General features: G+C 37.6%; 1 protein-coding gene across 3 annotated transcripts in view; it reads left to right on the top strand.

Moving 5' to 3' along the window:
* Nucleotides 1–17,758, top strand: part of SV2C (synaptic vesicle glycoprotein 2C) — a 134,141-nt gene that overhangs the window by 98,868 nt on the left and 17,515 nt on the right. For all 3 annotated transcript variants that reach the window (XM_054811102.1, XM_054811100.1, XM_054811101.1), the window contains 6 exons: nucleotides 4,076–4,186; nucleotides 6,413–6,501; nucleotides 6,872–7,036; nucleotides 9,915–10,048; nucleotides 11,405–11,608; nucleotides 12,506–12,665. In XM_054811102.1, coding sequence (XP_054667077.1) covers nucleotides 4,076–4,186; nucleotides 6,413–6,501; nucleotides 6,872–7,036; nucleotides 9,915–10,048; nucleotides 11,405–11,608; nucleotides 12,506–12,665 — 863 coding nt within the window. The remainder of the gene's footprint in view (nucleotides 1–4,075; nucleotides 4,187–6,412; nucleotides 6,502–6,871; nucleotides 7,037–9,914; nucleotides 10,049–11,404; nucleotides 11,609–12,505; nucleotides 12,666–17,758) is intronic.

Genomic DNA, 17,758 nt, shown 5'->3' with positions numbered 1-17,758 from the left:
CACATAAAAGGCCGAATTAGTTGGCTGTTGTGTCTTTAAAGTTTGGAATTATTTTTTTTTTTTCATTTTTATCAGCTAAAATAATAATTTTCCAAAATTCATTTTCATTTCTGTGAAATAGTAATTTCAGGCATTTAATTTTCTCAAAATATCTTGAAAGCTCAACTACATCTTGTTGACTTATAGGTCTAATGATAAGGCCATATTTAAAGTATTGAAGGGTTGTTTCTATTCAGAAGATAAATTGGTAATTCAGATGTGGGACTTTTTTATGGCATCTTCCTTATTTATGAAGAATATACACAACAATTTTATCTTCCTGGATACAGTAGGATCAAATAGCAGACTTAATTTTCTTGCTTTGAAATCCAGTCTGCCTTTCCAGCTTCTCCTGTGCTGTGGGAGTGCTGGCACTCTGCTCCCTCTCAGAGCCATCTGTGGGATGTTTTTCCTCTTCCAGAGGCTTTCTTCTTTCTTCTTATGTGCATTACTTTAATGCAGATATAACTCAGTTAAGAAATCCTCTTAAAGGTTCTGCATTTGCACGCAGTCTCAAGGAATGACCATCTGACCATATAACCTTATTCCATTGAGACTTGCAGTGTATTGCCTTGGATGTAGTTTCCATTGCCTCCATTTTTAACTTTTTTTTCCCACAAAGAAGCTCAAGAAATCCTATATTTAGCCTGAAAGAAGGCTGGTTAGCACATCTGTCATGTTAAATCCTCATTTATTGATACACAGATGACATACCTCTAATCCCATCTAACCTAATATTTTATTTTCTGATTTCATTTTCTAGTAAAGGGATTTGCCTAACACCATAGAGCTAGTGTGTCACTTCACAATTGGATCTTTCTGATCTGAGCTGCTTTCAGAGAGAGTATGCCTGCCCCCAGTCACTCTTTGTTTTTCTTCTGCCAGCGTTGGTATTCATTGACCGATTGCACAGTCAGCTATAGCACAGACCCTGTGCCCCTATGGTGTTGGTTTAGGCACAAGGCAGAAGACAGAAATGTGCCTGCACAAAAGGTGGGAGGAAGGCTCAGCCACAGCCTCACATCAGTTTGATGTGACCATAAACGTGTCCTAAAGAAGCCATGGAGAAGAAGACAGTGCACATGCTTGTTATTTCCAGTTCTTGCGATCTCGCAAGTCTTTCTCTCTACAGTTGTTAAATTGAACCATATTGAACTCAGCACTTTATTTATAGCTAATTTTGTTAACTGGTCAGCCATGAATAAGGCGTGAATAAGGAAAAAACCACCACTTTCTTGGGATTTTTCCCAGTTTATGCCATGAACATTTGGAAAACTCAACTCCAGATATCGAGAAGTTGAAGGATAAGAAATACTGCACTGTATTTCAAGGTTACGCATGTTTTGAAGTGTCTATTTTTAGCTTGCATTAATATGATTAGAAAATGTGTCATTGTCTCTTCATTGTGCAATAGCAGCACTTCATCTTACAAAACCCAGAAAGCAAAGAACTTATGCATAATTTGTTTGGGACATTCTTTTAGTCTCTCTCTCTTTTTTTTTCAGTATGAATTAGTCCTGGATATTGTGATATTTTGTCTCAGTAATTTATTCACATAGCTCTCCTAAACCCCATTGCTCCATCCAGTAGCTTTCTATGACTTGGGCATTACTATGTTCCTCCACTTCATGTCACTAGTGACATCAGATACACGTTTATAGTATGTTTTCTAATTTTACAGTTGATGTAATGTTTTCTCCATTACTGCTATACTTTTAGTGTGCTTTCCTTTTATATGTATTCCTAATTATAGTGAGGTCATCTTTTCCTAGAAGCTTTTTTCACAAGTCATGTTTATTCTTGTTACTCATATTATTGAGGATTTTGTCTTCAAACCTTTAGAACAGAGAAGGCATCAACTGATGAACAGTTGGTTTTAGCGTTAGAAGCTCAAAAACGGATGCATTCTCATTACTGACTGTGGAGGTAGTGGCTCTTAATACTTTTGAAAATCTCTCCTGAGAGCAGTGACATTAACAGAGATGGTAATAAGTTGATAGTATCTTCTATTATGGGACTACCCAAGTTAAACATTTATGTATACGCTTAATTACTTTCCTGGGTCCTTAAAATATACATTCATGAGATCTGTTGGTTTAAATGTTTAAGTTAAAAAAAAATCTTTGTATCCTTAAAACATAAATTCTCTCCACTCTTTCATTGCCATTTATTAATTAATATTTTTTTTTCTGCAAACATTTACCTTTGCAGCATGTCTTGATTTTGTAAAATTTAAAACATTACATATTTCTAGCCACTACTTTTAAACAGAAGTTCCATTTTCATTAAGATAGGTATTCTTTTTTTTTTTTTTCTTTCATTCTTCATACACTGACAGCTGAATTCGCATGGTCCAGATGGACCATTGTCTTGATTCAATAGGACTTTTCTTACATTAAAAACCCATCAAGGCTTTTTGTCTCCAGTCACATGCAGTGGTCCTAGGATATGTGCATGTTTCCCCCAACCTCCACAGCTACAAATGAGTCAGGTGGTCAGGACAGGGAAAAGGTTGCCCCTGGGCCTACAAGAGTGGTGCTGGTTTATAGAGTGTCATTCAAAAGGCATGCCCTTTCTGCACAGAGGTGTGGCATGTGAGGATGTCTGTATGTACAAGGTCTTAAATAGTCTTGGAGACTCAACTCGGTCTTTTGTATAACGTGTTTTGTAAAAGCAGTTTAGGAATAGCTTAAAATCAATGGAACGATGCAGACAGGATTATTGCTGTTGGAAGATGCATGACAAGAAGGGTACAAGCTTTTGATATAGTCATGGTTTGGCAAGACAGTGAGATGCAGTATTTCAGAAATGAGGGTAGTTATAGCTAAAACCACTTAGTGGGCTTTTGTTTGTTCTTGTCCACAGGATAAGGCTGCTGGTTCGTCTTAAACAGTGTACATCTCTAAAAGCAGTAGGCTGAAAACTAGAGCTTTGCCATCAATACTGCTACTCCCTGATGTCTTGTAATCCAGTATGAGGGTGGTGGTGTCCTCATTCTGTTAAGAAACACGAGTTATTGCTGCTTTCAGAACCTGGAGCCAAACACTGAACACACAGTCTCTTGCTCACTCCCTCCTTATATGTCAGTCCATTTCCCCATTTTATTTATTTTCTTTCCATTTTCTATCTGTCTTCTCTTTAAATAAACTGTGGATGAATATACTGCCCTTTGTGATATCTCTATGAAGCTGGGACCAGAGCAGAAGCCAAAACCAAAACCAAAACCAAAACCATGCGATGGTATAAGTGTGTCAGCTCCTGTGTCTGGAAAGACCCTATAAGGCATTCTTATCCTGCTACACAGGAGAGTGCAAGTGAAAATTAGCATTGTAGGCAACATTACATTCTTTGTCACTGATAATTCTGTATTTTTCCCTGATGTCTGTTTATCTCATTTCACTTTAGATGAAGTAGATGATTGCTCATAACAGCAATAACGTGTGGTTCCAGATCATTTCACCTAACTTTTTCTCTCTTCATTAAAAAGGATAGTTAAAGTCAACATCTGAAAGACAAAGAGAGTTCCCTGTCTAACGCCTCAGGAAATAAGAACAAAAGAAAAATGTTATTCAACTATTAATTCTTGACATTTCAAATACTTCTATTTTGATTACTGCATCTTTCATCAATGGACTTTCAACAATATTGTGATAGCAAGTCAGAAACAACTTGATGGCAAACTCTGAACATGGTTAACTGAGGGTTTAAATAATGTTTTATCCTTTGTGGCATTAGGGGTATGTACAGCAACACTCTAGCAGAACCTGACAGTAACAGCTTGTTTCAGTCAGAGGAAATGGATTTCCTGCATGCTTTGAAAATAGAGCTTTTCCAATACAGTTGCATCCATAACGAACTCTGGCATTATAGCATGCTACTATTCCTTTATATTTCTAAAGCATTTCTAGTGTAGACATAAGTTTAATATCTGCTCATTTTTAGTTTACGGGATTTATTAAAACCTTTCAATACTCCTCAAGATGCAATTAATGATTCAAGAAAATGCAAATGTTTGCTGTTCTGGTTTTATTTCTAGGTTAACAGAATCAAAACTCCAAAGCAGATAGACGAGCTCATAGAAATAGAGAGCGATACGGGAACTTGGTACAGGAGGTGTTTTGTTAGAATTCGCACAGAGCTATATGGTGTAAGTAACAATATCTCTGTTTGTTCTGTAATTACCTTTCTTCTTTTTAATTAGCCTTCAGAAATAGGATAGATTGATCGAGCTCATGTTGGTGATAGCTGCAATGCTACATTTTCCATGCAACTGGGAAATTCAGGAACCAGTGTAAGGTTATGGTTTCCTGACCCAGAAAAGGTGCAGGTGAATCACAAAGGTTGGTCCCAACTTCTGAGGAGGAAAATGCTGCACTGGTCTTTGCACAAGTGATAGCTAATAGTTGCATAGCCATATTCCAAAGCACCACAATATAATACGTACTGGAAATGCATACCAGTGTATACCTATGGAAAGAAGTGACACATGATGTGATGAAAAATTATCAGCAGGAACTTGAGGTGGCCACATTATTTGCAAATACTGAAGTCATGAATAAATTGTGTTAATCAATGTCAATAAAACCTTTATAAGGCATCATATGTGCATATATTTTTAGGCATGTCAGATCTTTTACTAGAAAACTACGTTAGAGCTATTTCAGAGAGTTTAATACAAGGTCACTGGGACTGTGCTCTGTATCCTTTTTTACTTTTTTGCAAAACCAAAATTATACAGTATCTTTGGCCCTTGTAAGGAAAATTGAGGAAAGTCTCATTAATTTAAAAAAAAAAAAAGAAAAAAAGTCAAAAATAGCATTTCACAGCTGTTAAAAATCTGGCATCTTAAAGCTCACCAGAGCTATGATGAAGCACTGTAAACCAAGGTTTGTCACAAAATTGCTTGGAAAACATGGTATTTTCCCTATTTAAAAAAAAAAATCCAGAAAGTGTATACTTTTATAGTTATTTGTCCAAAAATGGAGTAGTTGAAGATTGGAATGTTATGATTTGGCCTTGTTACTAAAGGAGTTGCAGCTTGGTTGTCTCACATCCTTGTTATCTCACTGTACTTGCCCTTGGGCCAGAACAAATTCCTTGTTGCATGATGTGGGATGAAATCTCCTAGGACAGACTCCCTCTCCTTTTCAAAAGGAAGAGATCATCTTGAGATGAGAGAGAGAGAGAGAGAGAGAGAGGAGAACACCATTGTCTGTCAGCTCTACTGTAGCACCTCTGACCTGGGGGTAGTCCCATCTTTTTGTCCTATAGTGAAAGTACCACTTTCTAGCTGTGGTAGGTTATGATAGATCAAACTCTGAGTGCATCCCTGTTGAATTATGAAATATAGTTTCTCTAAATTTAAAGCAGTGTAATATTGGGAAGTGGGAAGAAAACATTTCTAACAAAATCTCCAGTTTATGTGAGATAGTGAAATGAAGCTGCCTAGAGATTAGGAAAGTTTAAGGTAATCAGAGCAGGAGTCAGTTAATAGACACAGTCCACACTGGTGTATAAAAAATTTTATATAAGCCAGCAACATGCGCTTGCAGCCCAGGAAGCCAACCATATCTTGAGCTGCATCAAAAGAAGTGTGACCAGCAGGTCGAGGGAGGTGATACTGCCCCTCTGCTCCGCTCTTGTGAGACCCCACCTGGAGTACTGCATCCAGTTCTGGGTCCCCAGTACAAGACAGACATGGACCTGTTGGAGTGAGTCCAGAGGAGGGTCATGAAGCTGATCAGAGGGCTGGAGCACCTCTCCTATGAGGACAGGCTGAGAGAGTTGGGGTTGTTCAGCCTGGAGAAGAGAAGGCTCTTGGAAGACCTTATAGTGGCCATTCCATACTTAAAGGGAGCTTATAAGAAAGATGGAGAGACTTTTTAACAAGGTCTGAAGTGACAGGACAAGGGAACTGAAAGAGGGTAGGTTTAGATCAGATATAGGGAAGAAATTTTTTACAATGAGGGTGGTGAGGCATTTGGACAGGTTACCCAGAGAAGTTGTGGATGCCCCATTCCCGGAAACATTCAAGGTCAGGTTGGACGGGACTTGAGCAACCTGATCTAGTGAAAGATGCCACTGCTTATTGCAGGGGGATTGGACTAGATGATCTTTAAAGGTCTGTTCCAATCCAAAACATTTCATGATTCTATGAAAAGAAGCTGGAAAGTCACAGAACATGCACAACCTGGATACAGCTGGCGATTAACATACTTGTATGAGAAGTACAGCTACAACCAGTATCAGAGAGCTGATCTGCTCTCTCTGATGCCCTCAATAAGCAAGCAAATGTGAACCAAAAAGCTTCTATCATTTAACAAATTTGTTCAATATATGATGTAAAATAAATGTATTTCCTAATGATTTACAGATTTGGTTGACATTTATGAGATGCTTCAACTACCCGGTGAAGGATAATACAATCAAACTTACAGCTGTATGGTTCACCCTATCTTTTGGGTAAGCATGGTTGAGATCTTGAATGATTTTTGATAGAATTTACAGACAGAAAAATCATCTGCATGCAAATTTCTGTCACTAAGATTTCTGGTTTTATTCAGAAAGGTTTTATTCAGTATCTTTCCACAAAATGTTGTATTTATCGGTTAGTCTGTTCTTGGTTGCAAGCCTGATTCATCAAGAATAACTGCTTCAGAAAACTGGCATCTTCTAGTGTCAGCATCTTTCAATATTTTTATTTTATGGGGGATTTTATTATGATGGAGCAACTGCTCCATCAAGTAGGCAGCCAAGGGAGCTGCTCATCCTCACCTTGCACAGATTTTCGAACAAGTGAGACTGGCAACTGAGCTTTTTCTGTTTTTCACAGCTATTACGGCTTATCTGTCTGGTTCCCTGATGTCATTAAACATCTGCAGTCAGATGAGTATGCGTCCAGAGTGAAACATTTCCGCAATGAGGAGGTTTCACATTTCGTCTTCAACTTCACACTGGAAAATCAGATTCACAGCAATGGAGAATACATCAATGACAGGTTTAGAGATTCCCTAACACCCTCACTTGGCTGGAATAAACAAATGCATGTTTTAAAGCATGTCCTAATAATCTAATATTTTTCTCCATTAGCTAATGATAGATGGTTTTGTTGCTTTTTAATGGGAATCTATTTCTGTTCTTGATTTCTCATGACTTGTGGAGCACGGGGAGAAGTGGACCTGTACATGCCCTGGTGGTTCCTGTGTGAGGATCCCCCATGCTAACCCAGCTTCCTTGTCATCCTGAAAATCAGACCAAAAAGCCTAAGTTAATGATACTTCCTTTCACAGTGGGACTCAAAAGTTTTCAGACCCAACACATGCGGCATATTGTAGGGGGCTGGGAAAGGATGTACTTTCATCTATGTTGCCAGTTCTGCTCTTACGTTGATGAAAGATGCTTTTGTGAAAACATTGAACATTGAGAGGTTAGGATGTTATCACAGAAAAATGAAAGCTAAACATTACTGTAAATCAATAAAAAGTATGAACAGCTCTGAAATGGGAAACAACATGTCGGCAATGTCTTTTGTATTTTTTAGCTGAATCCAAACATATTAAGGCTCTATCTGGACTTTACACATAACTAGATAACTTAGGGGAAAATTAAACACAGCTGGTTTAGGTATCTGGTTTCTCTTAAGAAATATACCGAACAACCATGTGAATGGTCTCCTGGAAGTCATGGGGCTAAGTAATCATTATTTTCACAGGAAAATCTATATCTAAGTGAACTAAATTAATTATTTTAGTAACATGGGGATTTTTAAATTATTTTTATAAGAACTGGAGTTTTGACACAGTTAAAGGTTTATGCATTGCAGACAAGAAATCACAGCTATCTCATTTTTAAACTAGCCATAGCTTCCCAGGTCTACTCCTTTCCAGGAGGTAGAAAAGCAAAGAACCATTTACTGTCAGTAACTGACAGCACTCTGTGAACTGAGGTCTATCAATTTGAACTGAACATTCTTGTAAAACACTACATCTAAATTAATCTATTCTAAAACACTAATTTACTCTTTCGAATGTGCAGGTTTACTAGGCCTCTGACAGTTATTTGAGATTCACAAAACTCTTTCCACAGAAGTACGAACACATTTGGTATTTTTCCTCCACAAATGTTTTGAATACTCCACTCACCCTCAATCTCAGTGTTTCTTTCATGTTCTTTCTTAACTAGAAGATCCATCAATGCTTGACTTTTTACTTCATTACATTTCTTTTGGGTTTGAATTCAAATCATCGCAACACCAATTTTAATATAGTCACAACACGTTTCCTGTCCGAAGGTAAAAAGTGCATCAGAAGAATGTAGGGCACATATAGTCTGTCATTTCTGTTCCAAGCGACTAACATAATTGCCAGTTTTTCTTTGTTCTCCTCGGGAATTAGGCTACATTTTAAAATGGAAAATGCTATATGAAAAATGATGACAAAAATGATGACACTGACTGCTAGCGTGATTTTAATCAGAGTCTGTCACAAATGAGAAATGATATGGTAACTAAAACTAATGGGCTGAAAACACCATTCTTCTGACCAATACACAAATTCATTAGCTAGTAAGTCTTTTCCTGTGATTAACAAAATTAGGTTTTGGTCTCCTTTCTCATAAAAATGTGATTCCACCAACTTTATCAGTGAGAGAGTTTAATTCTTACTATTTCATAGGTAGCATATTTTGTGTGTTCTTATTCCTATTATTAGTCTTGTAATAAGAAAACTACTTAGCTAGTCACACCAAGTTTAATTAGAGCAGAGCCAGGTCTGTGTTCAGAAGACTTTGCCATTTTGGCAGTTCTTACTGCCATATAACAATTAAAGCACTGCTTTTCAAACTGTTGCCACTTTGGGTGAAGTCTGCCAGCAAAACTGACTTTTTTTAGTTGTAGCTTCTTCCACGCCTTCATGTGTGTTGTGGCTGAAACAAGGACAATGTGAAATAAAAGACATGACAAAAATAATGATGTATTTCTACACCTGTCTTTTTTTGTTTTGTTAGCATAATGATGTTATTTGGTAGAATTATACTAAAAAAGGCTTACAGAATTGTTCTAGTCCAGTAATACTGTGGTAGAAAGTTACTGCTAGTAATACACTTCATCATTGACTTCTTCTATGAATGACTTGATTGACTGTTATGATCAAAGACCTCGGAGTTAAATAAGAGTCAGTAGGAAAGAGGATGTTCAGAAATAAGAAAAGATAGTGACAATTTGTTTATACCTGTTTTATGTACACAGTAATTGCAATTGCATCCACAGACACAGGAGTAACAAACACATACTTCCAGTTAGATAGCTGTGTAACTGGCAATATAATGGCTGTGTTCATGTTAAACCATTTTGCAAAACCATTTGTTAACACCTGGACCAGTATGTTTTGCATTTGAGCCTGACATGGTGCCCAATGTGTTAATCTGGAGAAGGAAATGTTCTTTAAAAAAAATCTTTCTTTCCAGCTTGTTGGTACTAGCAGGTGCTTGTTTGTTCCAAGAGACTGAGTTTCTGGAGCATGATCTCCCACTTTCCAACTGTAATGTCAAAGTACAAGTAATAGTGATTTTACAAGGCTATTCCATGAATGTCATGACATTGGTTTTGATTGATGATTAAAGACATGTAAGACCAGAAATATTATCAAAGAAATTGTATTACCAGTTGTGGCCGGTACCTATGTGGAGCTCTTTGTCTTATTAATGTTTTTTTCTGAATGATAGAAATCAGCTAATCATTATTACATCTCCAGAATGCCTTTAAGGAAACATTGTTACTGGGGTTGAAATTTTTTAGACCTATATAGCTGCATCAGCTTGACCTGTTGTTCTTTCTAACCTATGAAGGTAGACTGATAGAAATTATTTGTATTGGGCAGGTTTATTATGATGAAATTTAAATCAGTAACCTTTGAAGATTCACTTTTTAAGAACTGTGTGTTTGAAGACATTACTTCACTGAATACCTACTTCAGGAACTGTACTTTCGTGAATACCACCTTCTACAACACAGGTATTACAAGAAAAAAACCTGGACATCCATTGTTCAGCTGCATGTTCTCATCTGTTTAGAATTTCTGGATTTCTAATAAGGCATACAAGAAGCCCTCTTGTAGGGAATAAAAAGCTATAAAAAGCAACAGGCCTCCATAATGTTATAGCAAAAGTGAAAGGATCACACCCACACTAGAGATACTGCAGGCCTAATATTGACTTGGATAATAAACATCTCTCTGATTATAAACATCTCTTTGATTTTAATCATCTCTAAAGAGATTCAGTCTGGAGAGAAGAAAATATATTTACTGCTTTACTGGTAGCTCTAACTAGTGTATTTTTATTTAGTCTAAATGGGACTGGTGAAATACTTTGTTCATTGTGCTTGCTGTGGCATGGGAATCTGAGTTCAGGATTCAAGCTACCTAATCTATAATCATTCCCACTCTCCTAAGTATTGTAACAAAAGTAGGAATGTGTATATTCGTATGTTTAAACAGAAGACCCTTCTTTTTTTTTTTCTTTTTTCTTTTTTCTTTTTTCTTTTTTTTCTTTTTTCTTTTTTTTCTTTTTTCTTTTTTTTTCTTTTTTCTTTTTTTTATTTAATAAAACTTAACTGTAAACAGAATGTGGCCAACTAAGCTTGCTGGAAAGACGAGGCTTTTCTTACCGCTTTCCCATAACTACTTCAGCAATTATAATAATAATAGAGTTAGGTTTCAGAGGAAGCAATGCCCAGCTTTCTTTGCATGGAAGGAAGGTATTCTTGATTCAGGGTTATAAGGAACAGAAAGAAAGTGTAAGAATAGAGGGAGATGTACGAAATGGTATTGGAAGAAGAATGGCCTGAATGGTTGCATGTAATAACTCATCTGTGTGTGAGCTGGAGACCATGAGGCCTTCTCAGAAATGAAAATTAGTTTAAACTGAATTCTGTAGGAATGTTTCACTTTAAAGGAAGTCAAACCAAACTGAGCATGACGGACAGTCTCACCTGAAAGGCTGTCTGGTGTGGAAATAGGTCTGATGCCGAGCAAGACCAAGTGATAGAAACTTGCAGATACCCAGTGCTTTTTATGCAAGACCATGCTGGTGCTGAAAGACCTTAATCAAATACAGTCCCAGCAGAGCTGAAATACAGTAATATAACTTGCCTAATTTCAGGCCTTAGTTGCTCTTTTTCATGAGCTTTGCCTATTTTTCTATTAAGATAAAAACATATCAAAATTAACAGCAGTAACTAGTCCAATTTTACAAAGCAGTGAAAGCTCCAAGTTGTCATTAAAGTTGCCTAAACTTGGAATGTTTTTAATCAAAAGCTGCACATGGAGTTGGCTGTTTGCTGAAATGTTTCTTTCTCTTCTTTCCACAGATCTCGAGCCATATAAATTTGTTGACAGCAAATTGATAAATTGCACATTTTTCCACATCAGGACAGGGTGCCAGATTTCTTTCGATGACGACTACAGTGCCTACTGGATTTACTTTGTTAATTTCCTGGGAACTTTGGCAGTGTTACCAGGGAATATTGTGTCCGCTCTCCTGATGGACAGAATTGGACGGTTAACGATGCTAGGTAGAGGCTTCACTTTAAAACAGGAAACAACACCAAAACCTAAAGCTCTCTTGATAAAGTAATGTGCTCTCTTCTTAAAGAATTTGGTTCAGAGAGATGCAAAACATTCCTTCTGCAGATACTTCATTTATATGGCATCATAAGTGGCATTTTAAAAAGCCCTCAATTTAGACACTCTAGGAACAAAGGGTTCTGTAACCACTTTTGTTATGCCAGTCATTGCTCTTCCATGCTGATATTACGAGACCGTTATTTAGGCATTTGGGATGAGATTTTGGAGAGTACTGTCCCTCAGCTTGTCTTTGCTCCAGCTGAAAGGAAAGTGAGATGTGCACAGGTGACCTCAGCTAGTGGAGCAACTCCTTGGAGGAGTGAGCAGTCCTTTGCCTGTTATCTATTTTGCAAAGCAACACAGTTGAAAGATATCTCCTGTGGACTATCTGCAATGACAAATCTGTTTTCAATTTACTTAAATAACTATGTGGTAGCTCATTGTATTCATTTTCTAGGAGAATATCTCTAGACAAATGCTATTCCTACTCAGTGTTTTTATTGCTACAAAATACAAATGAGTGTCATGTAATTGTAGAAGATGATGACCAAGGAAGAATGGGTGTAGCTTCCCCCAGGGAGCTTGCTTTGGGAGTTCAGACAGGGTTCCAGCTTAATATTTTATGATGTATCCTAATATTTTAGGAGTTATGTTTTTTTTCTCTGAGTCCCTTACAATGTTTGCCTGACTGGTCTTACCAGCGGAGGACATCTCTTTAGTTTTTAACTGAAATGTATGGGTCAGTTATTTAGCTACACTGTGTGCACACAGAAACATTAGACAAAACAAAGATCATTCTTTAATACAGCTCCACTTCACGTTCGTTTCACCTGTCTTGTACCTAGGTGGTTCCATGGTTCTCTCTGGCATCAGCTGTTTTTTCCTCTGGTTTGGGACCAGTGAATCCATGATGATAGGTATGCTGTGCCTCTACAACGGTCTCACCATCTCAGCGTGGAACTCTCTAGATGTCATTACTGTGGAGCTGTATCCTACAGACAGAAGGTATGCGCAGATACACCCCTCCACCCAACCTCATTCACACTACCTCTATATACCAGCAAAAATGGTAAATAGAAATGGTAATGTATGAGCTTTACAGAGATAGTAATGTTTTGAGTGGGCCGAATGAATAGTTTGTCTTAGGAATAGCAAGGAGAAAAAAGAGATTTTTTTTTTTTTAGCAATTTGGTATGGATTTCACATGAAATATCACCTAATCAGGAAAATAACACAAATGTAGTTTCATGTGAAAAAAAGAAGGTCTAACTGCTACTCTCATTTAAAACACAGCTAATGAGTAGTATTTCTGAAAGCAGTAATGGAATATTTCTGGGTTTCCCCTAGTGCAACTGGCTATGAAAGCAGTAGCTGGTCCAAAACAGCAATATAGCTGCATTTGCCTGTTGGCTGTGAAACGATGGGGATGATCACTGTCTGGAGCTGAACAACATCTTCTGGAACAGATTGTGGTCTTGAACCACGCTGAGCTGTTAGTCAGTCTGCAATGAATTTGTATGCAGGGTCACTAGGAGCGTACATACTCAGCATTAAGCGGATAGAAAAACGTCTCAGGCACTGCTCCTGACTCTTCAGGACTCTTGCAGGAAAGCTCAGGACAATTTTCATGTCCTGCAAGGACTGCTGGTAGATGACATGTGGGGTTTTTTTGGGTACAGGGTACTTTTACATGCTGATATTCTGTCACTTAAAGGACTGAAAGAACAGTAGAGTCATACACTGTTGTATGTTGAGAGTAAAAATGTGAGAGTCACATTTTCTTGAATAAACTGGCCAAATCTACCTGTGCCAGGAAAGACATTGATCATATATACGGTAGATGACATTTTTTTCCAAAAGTTCCAGACATGATGGAACCATCACTGCCAGTTTTTGCCAGCTGGGTTATAAGGCAATGAATAATTCTAGAAGTCACTTCCTAGGCATGGGTTGGTTTTGGTTGGGTTTTTTTGACTGGGGAAAAGCTTCTTCATGTTTCATAGAACTATTTGAAAATTAGTACCTCCAGGGACCCAAATAACTTGCTTCCAGAATTTTTTCTCTGATATTTTTTTATCCACACCAGTTACAGTTTAACAGCCACCATTGCCCACCTCTGATGGTCCTGTCTTTACTTCTAAGACTCCTCTGATCTCCATAGCCTGACATGACTTGCCAAAGTTTGCTGGGAATTTCCAGCTTCTGCAAGTAGCTGTAGGGCTGAACAGCCTTTACAGGTACATACGGTACACGAAGCTGCCTGATCTGGTTTTGCATATGAGGTCTTTCAGACTTAAGATGACGCCCTCTTTCACTTCAAATCTGCATCCAGAGTGAATCTGGTCCTGAAACTGGCTTCCAGTTTCTCCTCTAAAGGCAATCTAGGCAAAACAGCTTTGCTCTGTCACTATTTTACTGTTCCAGTATGTACTTTTTTCTTACACCTGATCAATGAAATGACCACAAGCAAACAGCAAAGTGCAGCTGGAGGTTGCGTGGGAAGAAAAGTGTGTAGAAGGAGGCTAGTTCATGCTATCATGCCCAAGAGACCAGGCTGGGCAGCCCCTCCTTTTCCTTCTGCACGAACCCTCTTGGAGACCAGCCCGTTGCCAAACCTCTGGGACCTCGCCAGTGTTGTGCAGCGTAATACAAAAGGTGTTTCATAAATTGTACTCCAGGTTATACAGGGCTCATACTGGCTTTTTACCAGGTAGGGGTGTGGTGAGCAATTTGGAAATGTGCAGTGTATATGATACATGGCACACATTTCAGTTTCCTCTTCATCAGCTGCCTGCAGGGCAGAGTTAAGGTTGCTTCAAAATCTTAACAGATTTGGATTCTATATTCCTTCACACTCATCTACCTATTCATTTTTTAATTTACTAATGCCTAGATTTGAGGTAATTAAGTAGTTTGTCCTATATTCTTGATGAGTTCTTTCAAAATTTATGCCAGTTTAGCATAGCTTTGCCTGCATGTTCTTTATAAAATCTCAACTGATTTGCACAACTGCTAAAATAAGATATGTTAGAGGGTGTGTAGATTTCAAATGGTTCTCAGGTAGATGACAAAGTTGTGTTAAAGGTGAAGATATGTTACTAATGCTAGTCATAAGTAGGTTTCTGTCTTCCAGATGACACACATGGTGGTAACGAATAATCCTTTGATAATATTACTTTTTTTTTTCTTTTTTACTTTTCAATGCACAAAACTTTCCATATTTTCCAAACACTGCTTTGAAAGGAGGTGACATAGAAATGGAAGCACAGAGGAAAAAAGATATTGTTAAAAATTACTTTAGGTGCCCAATTTGACATGTGGTACCAACAATCCCAGTCACTGAGCATTTTAGAAGAGGGAATGAGCTGAAAGCATAACTTCCACTGCAGCTGTAAGACCTCAGCACTTCAGGAACATGAACCAGAAGGTGCTAAGCCAAGCACCCAGAAAATGTGAAATGCGTACTCAATGACTGTTTAGTTAGCTTTAAGTGACTTGCTCGCATCAGACACAAATTCTGTGGCTGGGGTAGGGATTGTATCTTTCCTCCTGACAGCACTCAACTACCTTAAGCATGAAACTGCTTTCTCATCTTGCAATCCCCCATCTTATTCACAGTGCACTTTCCAACTGCTGCAGCAGATGAGGGAAACCAAGTTTTCTTCACCGCATTTATGTTTTACCCTCAAGTTCTCTTTGTTCTGTGCGTTGGCAGACTGATGAGGAAAAAAAATATTGTGTGATGAGGTAATTATGGCTTGTGTTGTAATGTGTGTGCCCAAGGGGCTTAAAATAATATTGCAGAGTTTCCTAACTCTGCCTGTAATAGAAACAGGAATTCAAAAGAGTTAAAATTCTCTGGAGAAGTAACATTTAGGAGATTTTTATGACTTTAAAATGCAATTGCTACTTTCACAGAAATGATAAATATCTTCTTGTGAACTAACTTGGGAATCACCAACTTTATAAGCCAAGATCCTTGTCAAGGAGCGCATACAACAAATAACCCAAATCTAAACAGAAAGTGGAATAGAAAAAATGTCATCTCCCATAGAGTAAATCGAGGTCAGAATGCACCAGATAACCAACAATTCATCAGTTTTACTACAGCTGGGTTTGAATCTTGGCTAAGAATATTTAGAATTCAAGGTGTGCTATGAAATGAAGTCATCCTGTTTTGCCTTTTTTTAATACCTCTGAAATCAGTGCATAAGGGTTTGGTCATAATTAAGAAATAAGTCACCTATCTTCAGTTCATTATATTTATCTTTTTCTTTTCTTCTTGAGCCCTGAAAATGTATCCCCAGAGTAATCAACGTTATTCACAGGGTATCTTAAATCCAACTTTGTACTATTGTGGCTGTCAGAAGAGAAGTTTTCTATTCTTTTGAGTCATAACAGAAGTCATCAACTTACAGTAGACTTCCTGACAGCTATTTTCTACTGCCATCCTGTGGCTGTGGTTCAACTGCATTTTGCTGAAATTTCGTGTTAATGTTTTTCAGATATGACATGCCAAAACTATGTAATGCCTTGAGCACTAGTCCAAGGCAGAAAAGCAAATTCCATGGTTTTACTTGCACACTGAATGCTATAATTGGCCAGGATATGATATGCATCTTTGTACTAATTTTTTAAGATCTTAAAATGTCTGGACATTAGAAAAATGTCCACAGCACATTCAGAAACTCTTTTAATAACCTTTGCATATTATCAACAACCAAAAAAGTGATATTCAGAGGTTTTTGTAACTTGCTGGATAGGGTCAGCATTATCTCTGGCAAGAAAGTTATCAAGTGTCTGTGCTACACATTCAGTAGCACTCCACTGCAGGGCAATGAAGTTTTTAGGTGCTCTGACTATTAGCAATGGAAAAGTGGACCTGAAGTATTTTCCATAGGAATATAAGCACCTTGTCTAAGAAGGAGCATATGTGGCAACCAAGAAACAAGCTCTTTTAATCTAGAGGCTTGGATAATCCCTCTATTTTTAACTTTTTGGACTCTTGCCATTTTTATGTGGGGCTTGGGTGAAAGGAAGCTAAAGACTTTTCTTTGTTGCAGCTTTCCCAGCAACAGAAGTAAAATACATGGGGGAAAATTTCTTTTCCCTAACATCCAGCTTTCTCTCAGACCTGACACTTTTATAAGACTTCCGCATTTTTTCTCTTATCAATACTAAAATCAGTAACTTTTTTTTTTTTTTTTTTTTTTTTTTGGTAAGGCAATCGCAGATTGATTCACCAGCATTATCTTACTGATGTACTGGAAAGATTTAATGACATTCTCTAGCTGGATAAGGGATTCTTGCTACCAAACTCTCTTGACCAGTAATAAGGATTGCCTATGGAGTCAAAAAATAATTTTGTGCCAGTGCCTCACCCAATAACTGATTAACATAATGGAAATTGATGTATATAGTAATGGCCTTATGTCTTCGGATTTTTTCACTATTTATTCATGGTGCTGAGATGACACATCACATACCTTTGATCATTTGCAGACTTTCTGTACACTCTGGCACTTTCCTGAAACACGGTAGCAGAGACTGTACTAGTGCTCCAAGAGAAGATTATGCTCCATTATGTATGTGAATTGCAGCATATTTATTGCCTAGCTATTTTTACTCCCCTGGATTCAGTAGAAATAATTATAAAGGCATGAATTAACACAGATTTTAGCTGAATCACAGACACTGTTCTAAGAAAGATGTTTAAAACCCAACAAGTCTGAGTTTGCTATCCTTGGAGCTCAACAGTTTGTTAATGATTTTGTTCTGACTATCAATACAGAACAAATTCACATTCAACCATAGTATTAATATTGAAGGATATGAAGGCAGAAGGTTGAACAGTGACAATGCTTTTCAGGTACAGGTTGCAACAACATTTTACTTCAGCCTGTAAAAATCTTACTGTTCCTGCCAATGCTGTGCATATTTTAGGTGAAAGGACATGCCTGAAAACTACTTAAAGATCAAAAAATTGAACTTCTGCTGCATTGTTCATTTTGCATCATCAGGACAGCCAAAAGTAATAAAAATAGACTTACTTTGTCTTACTCTTCTTTTTTTATAATTTGATAACATTAACGGGATTA

Source organism: Grus americana, chromosome Z (genome assembly GCF_028858705.1).
Source record: "Grus americana isolate bGruAme1 chromosome Z, bGruAme1.mat, whole genome shotgun sequence".
Classification (NCBI taxonomy): Eukaryota; Metazoa; Chordata; class Aves; order Gruiformes; family Gruidae; genus Grus; species Grus americana.
The sequence above is the reverse complement of the archived record's forward strand: the minus strand, read 5'-3'. Positions and strand labels throughout refer to the sequence as shown.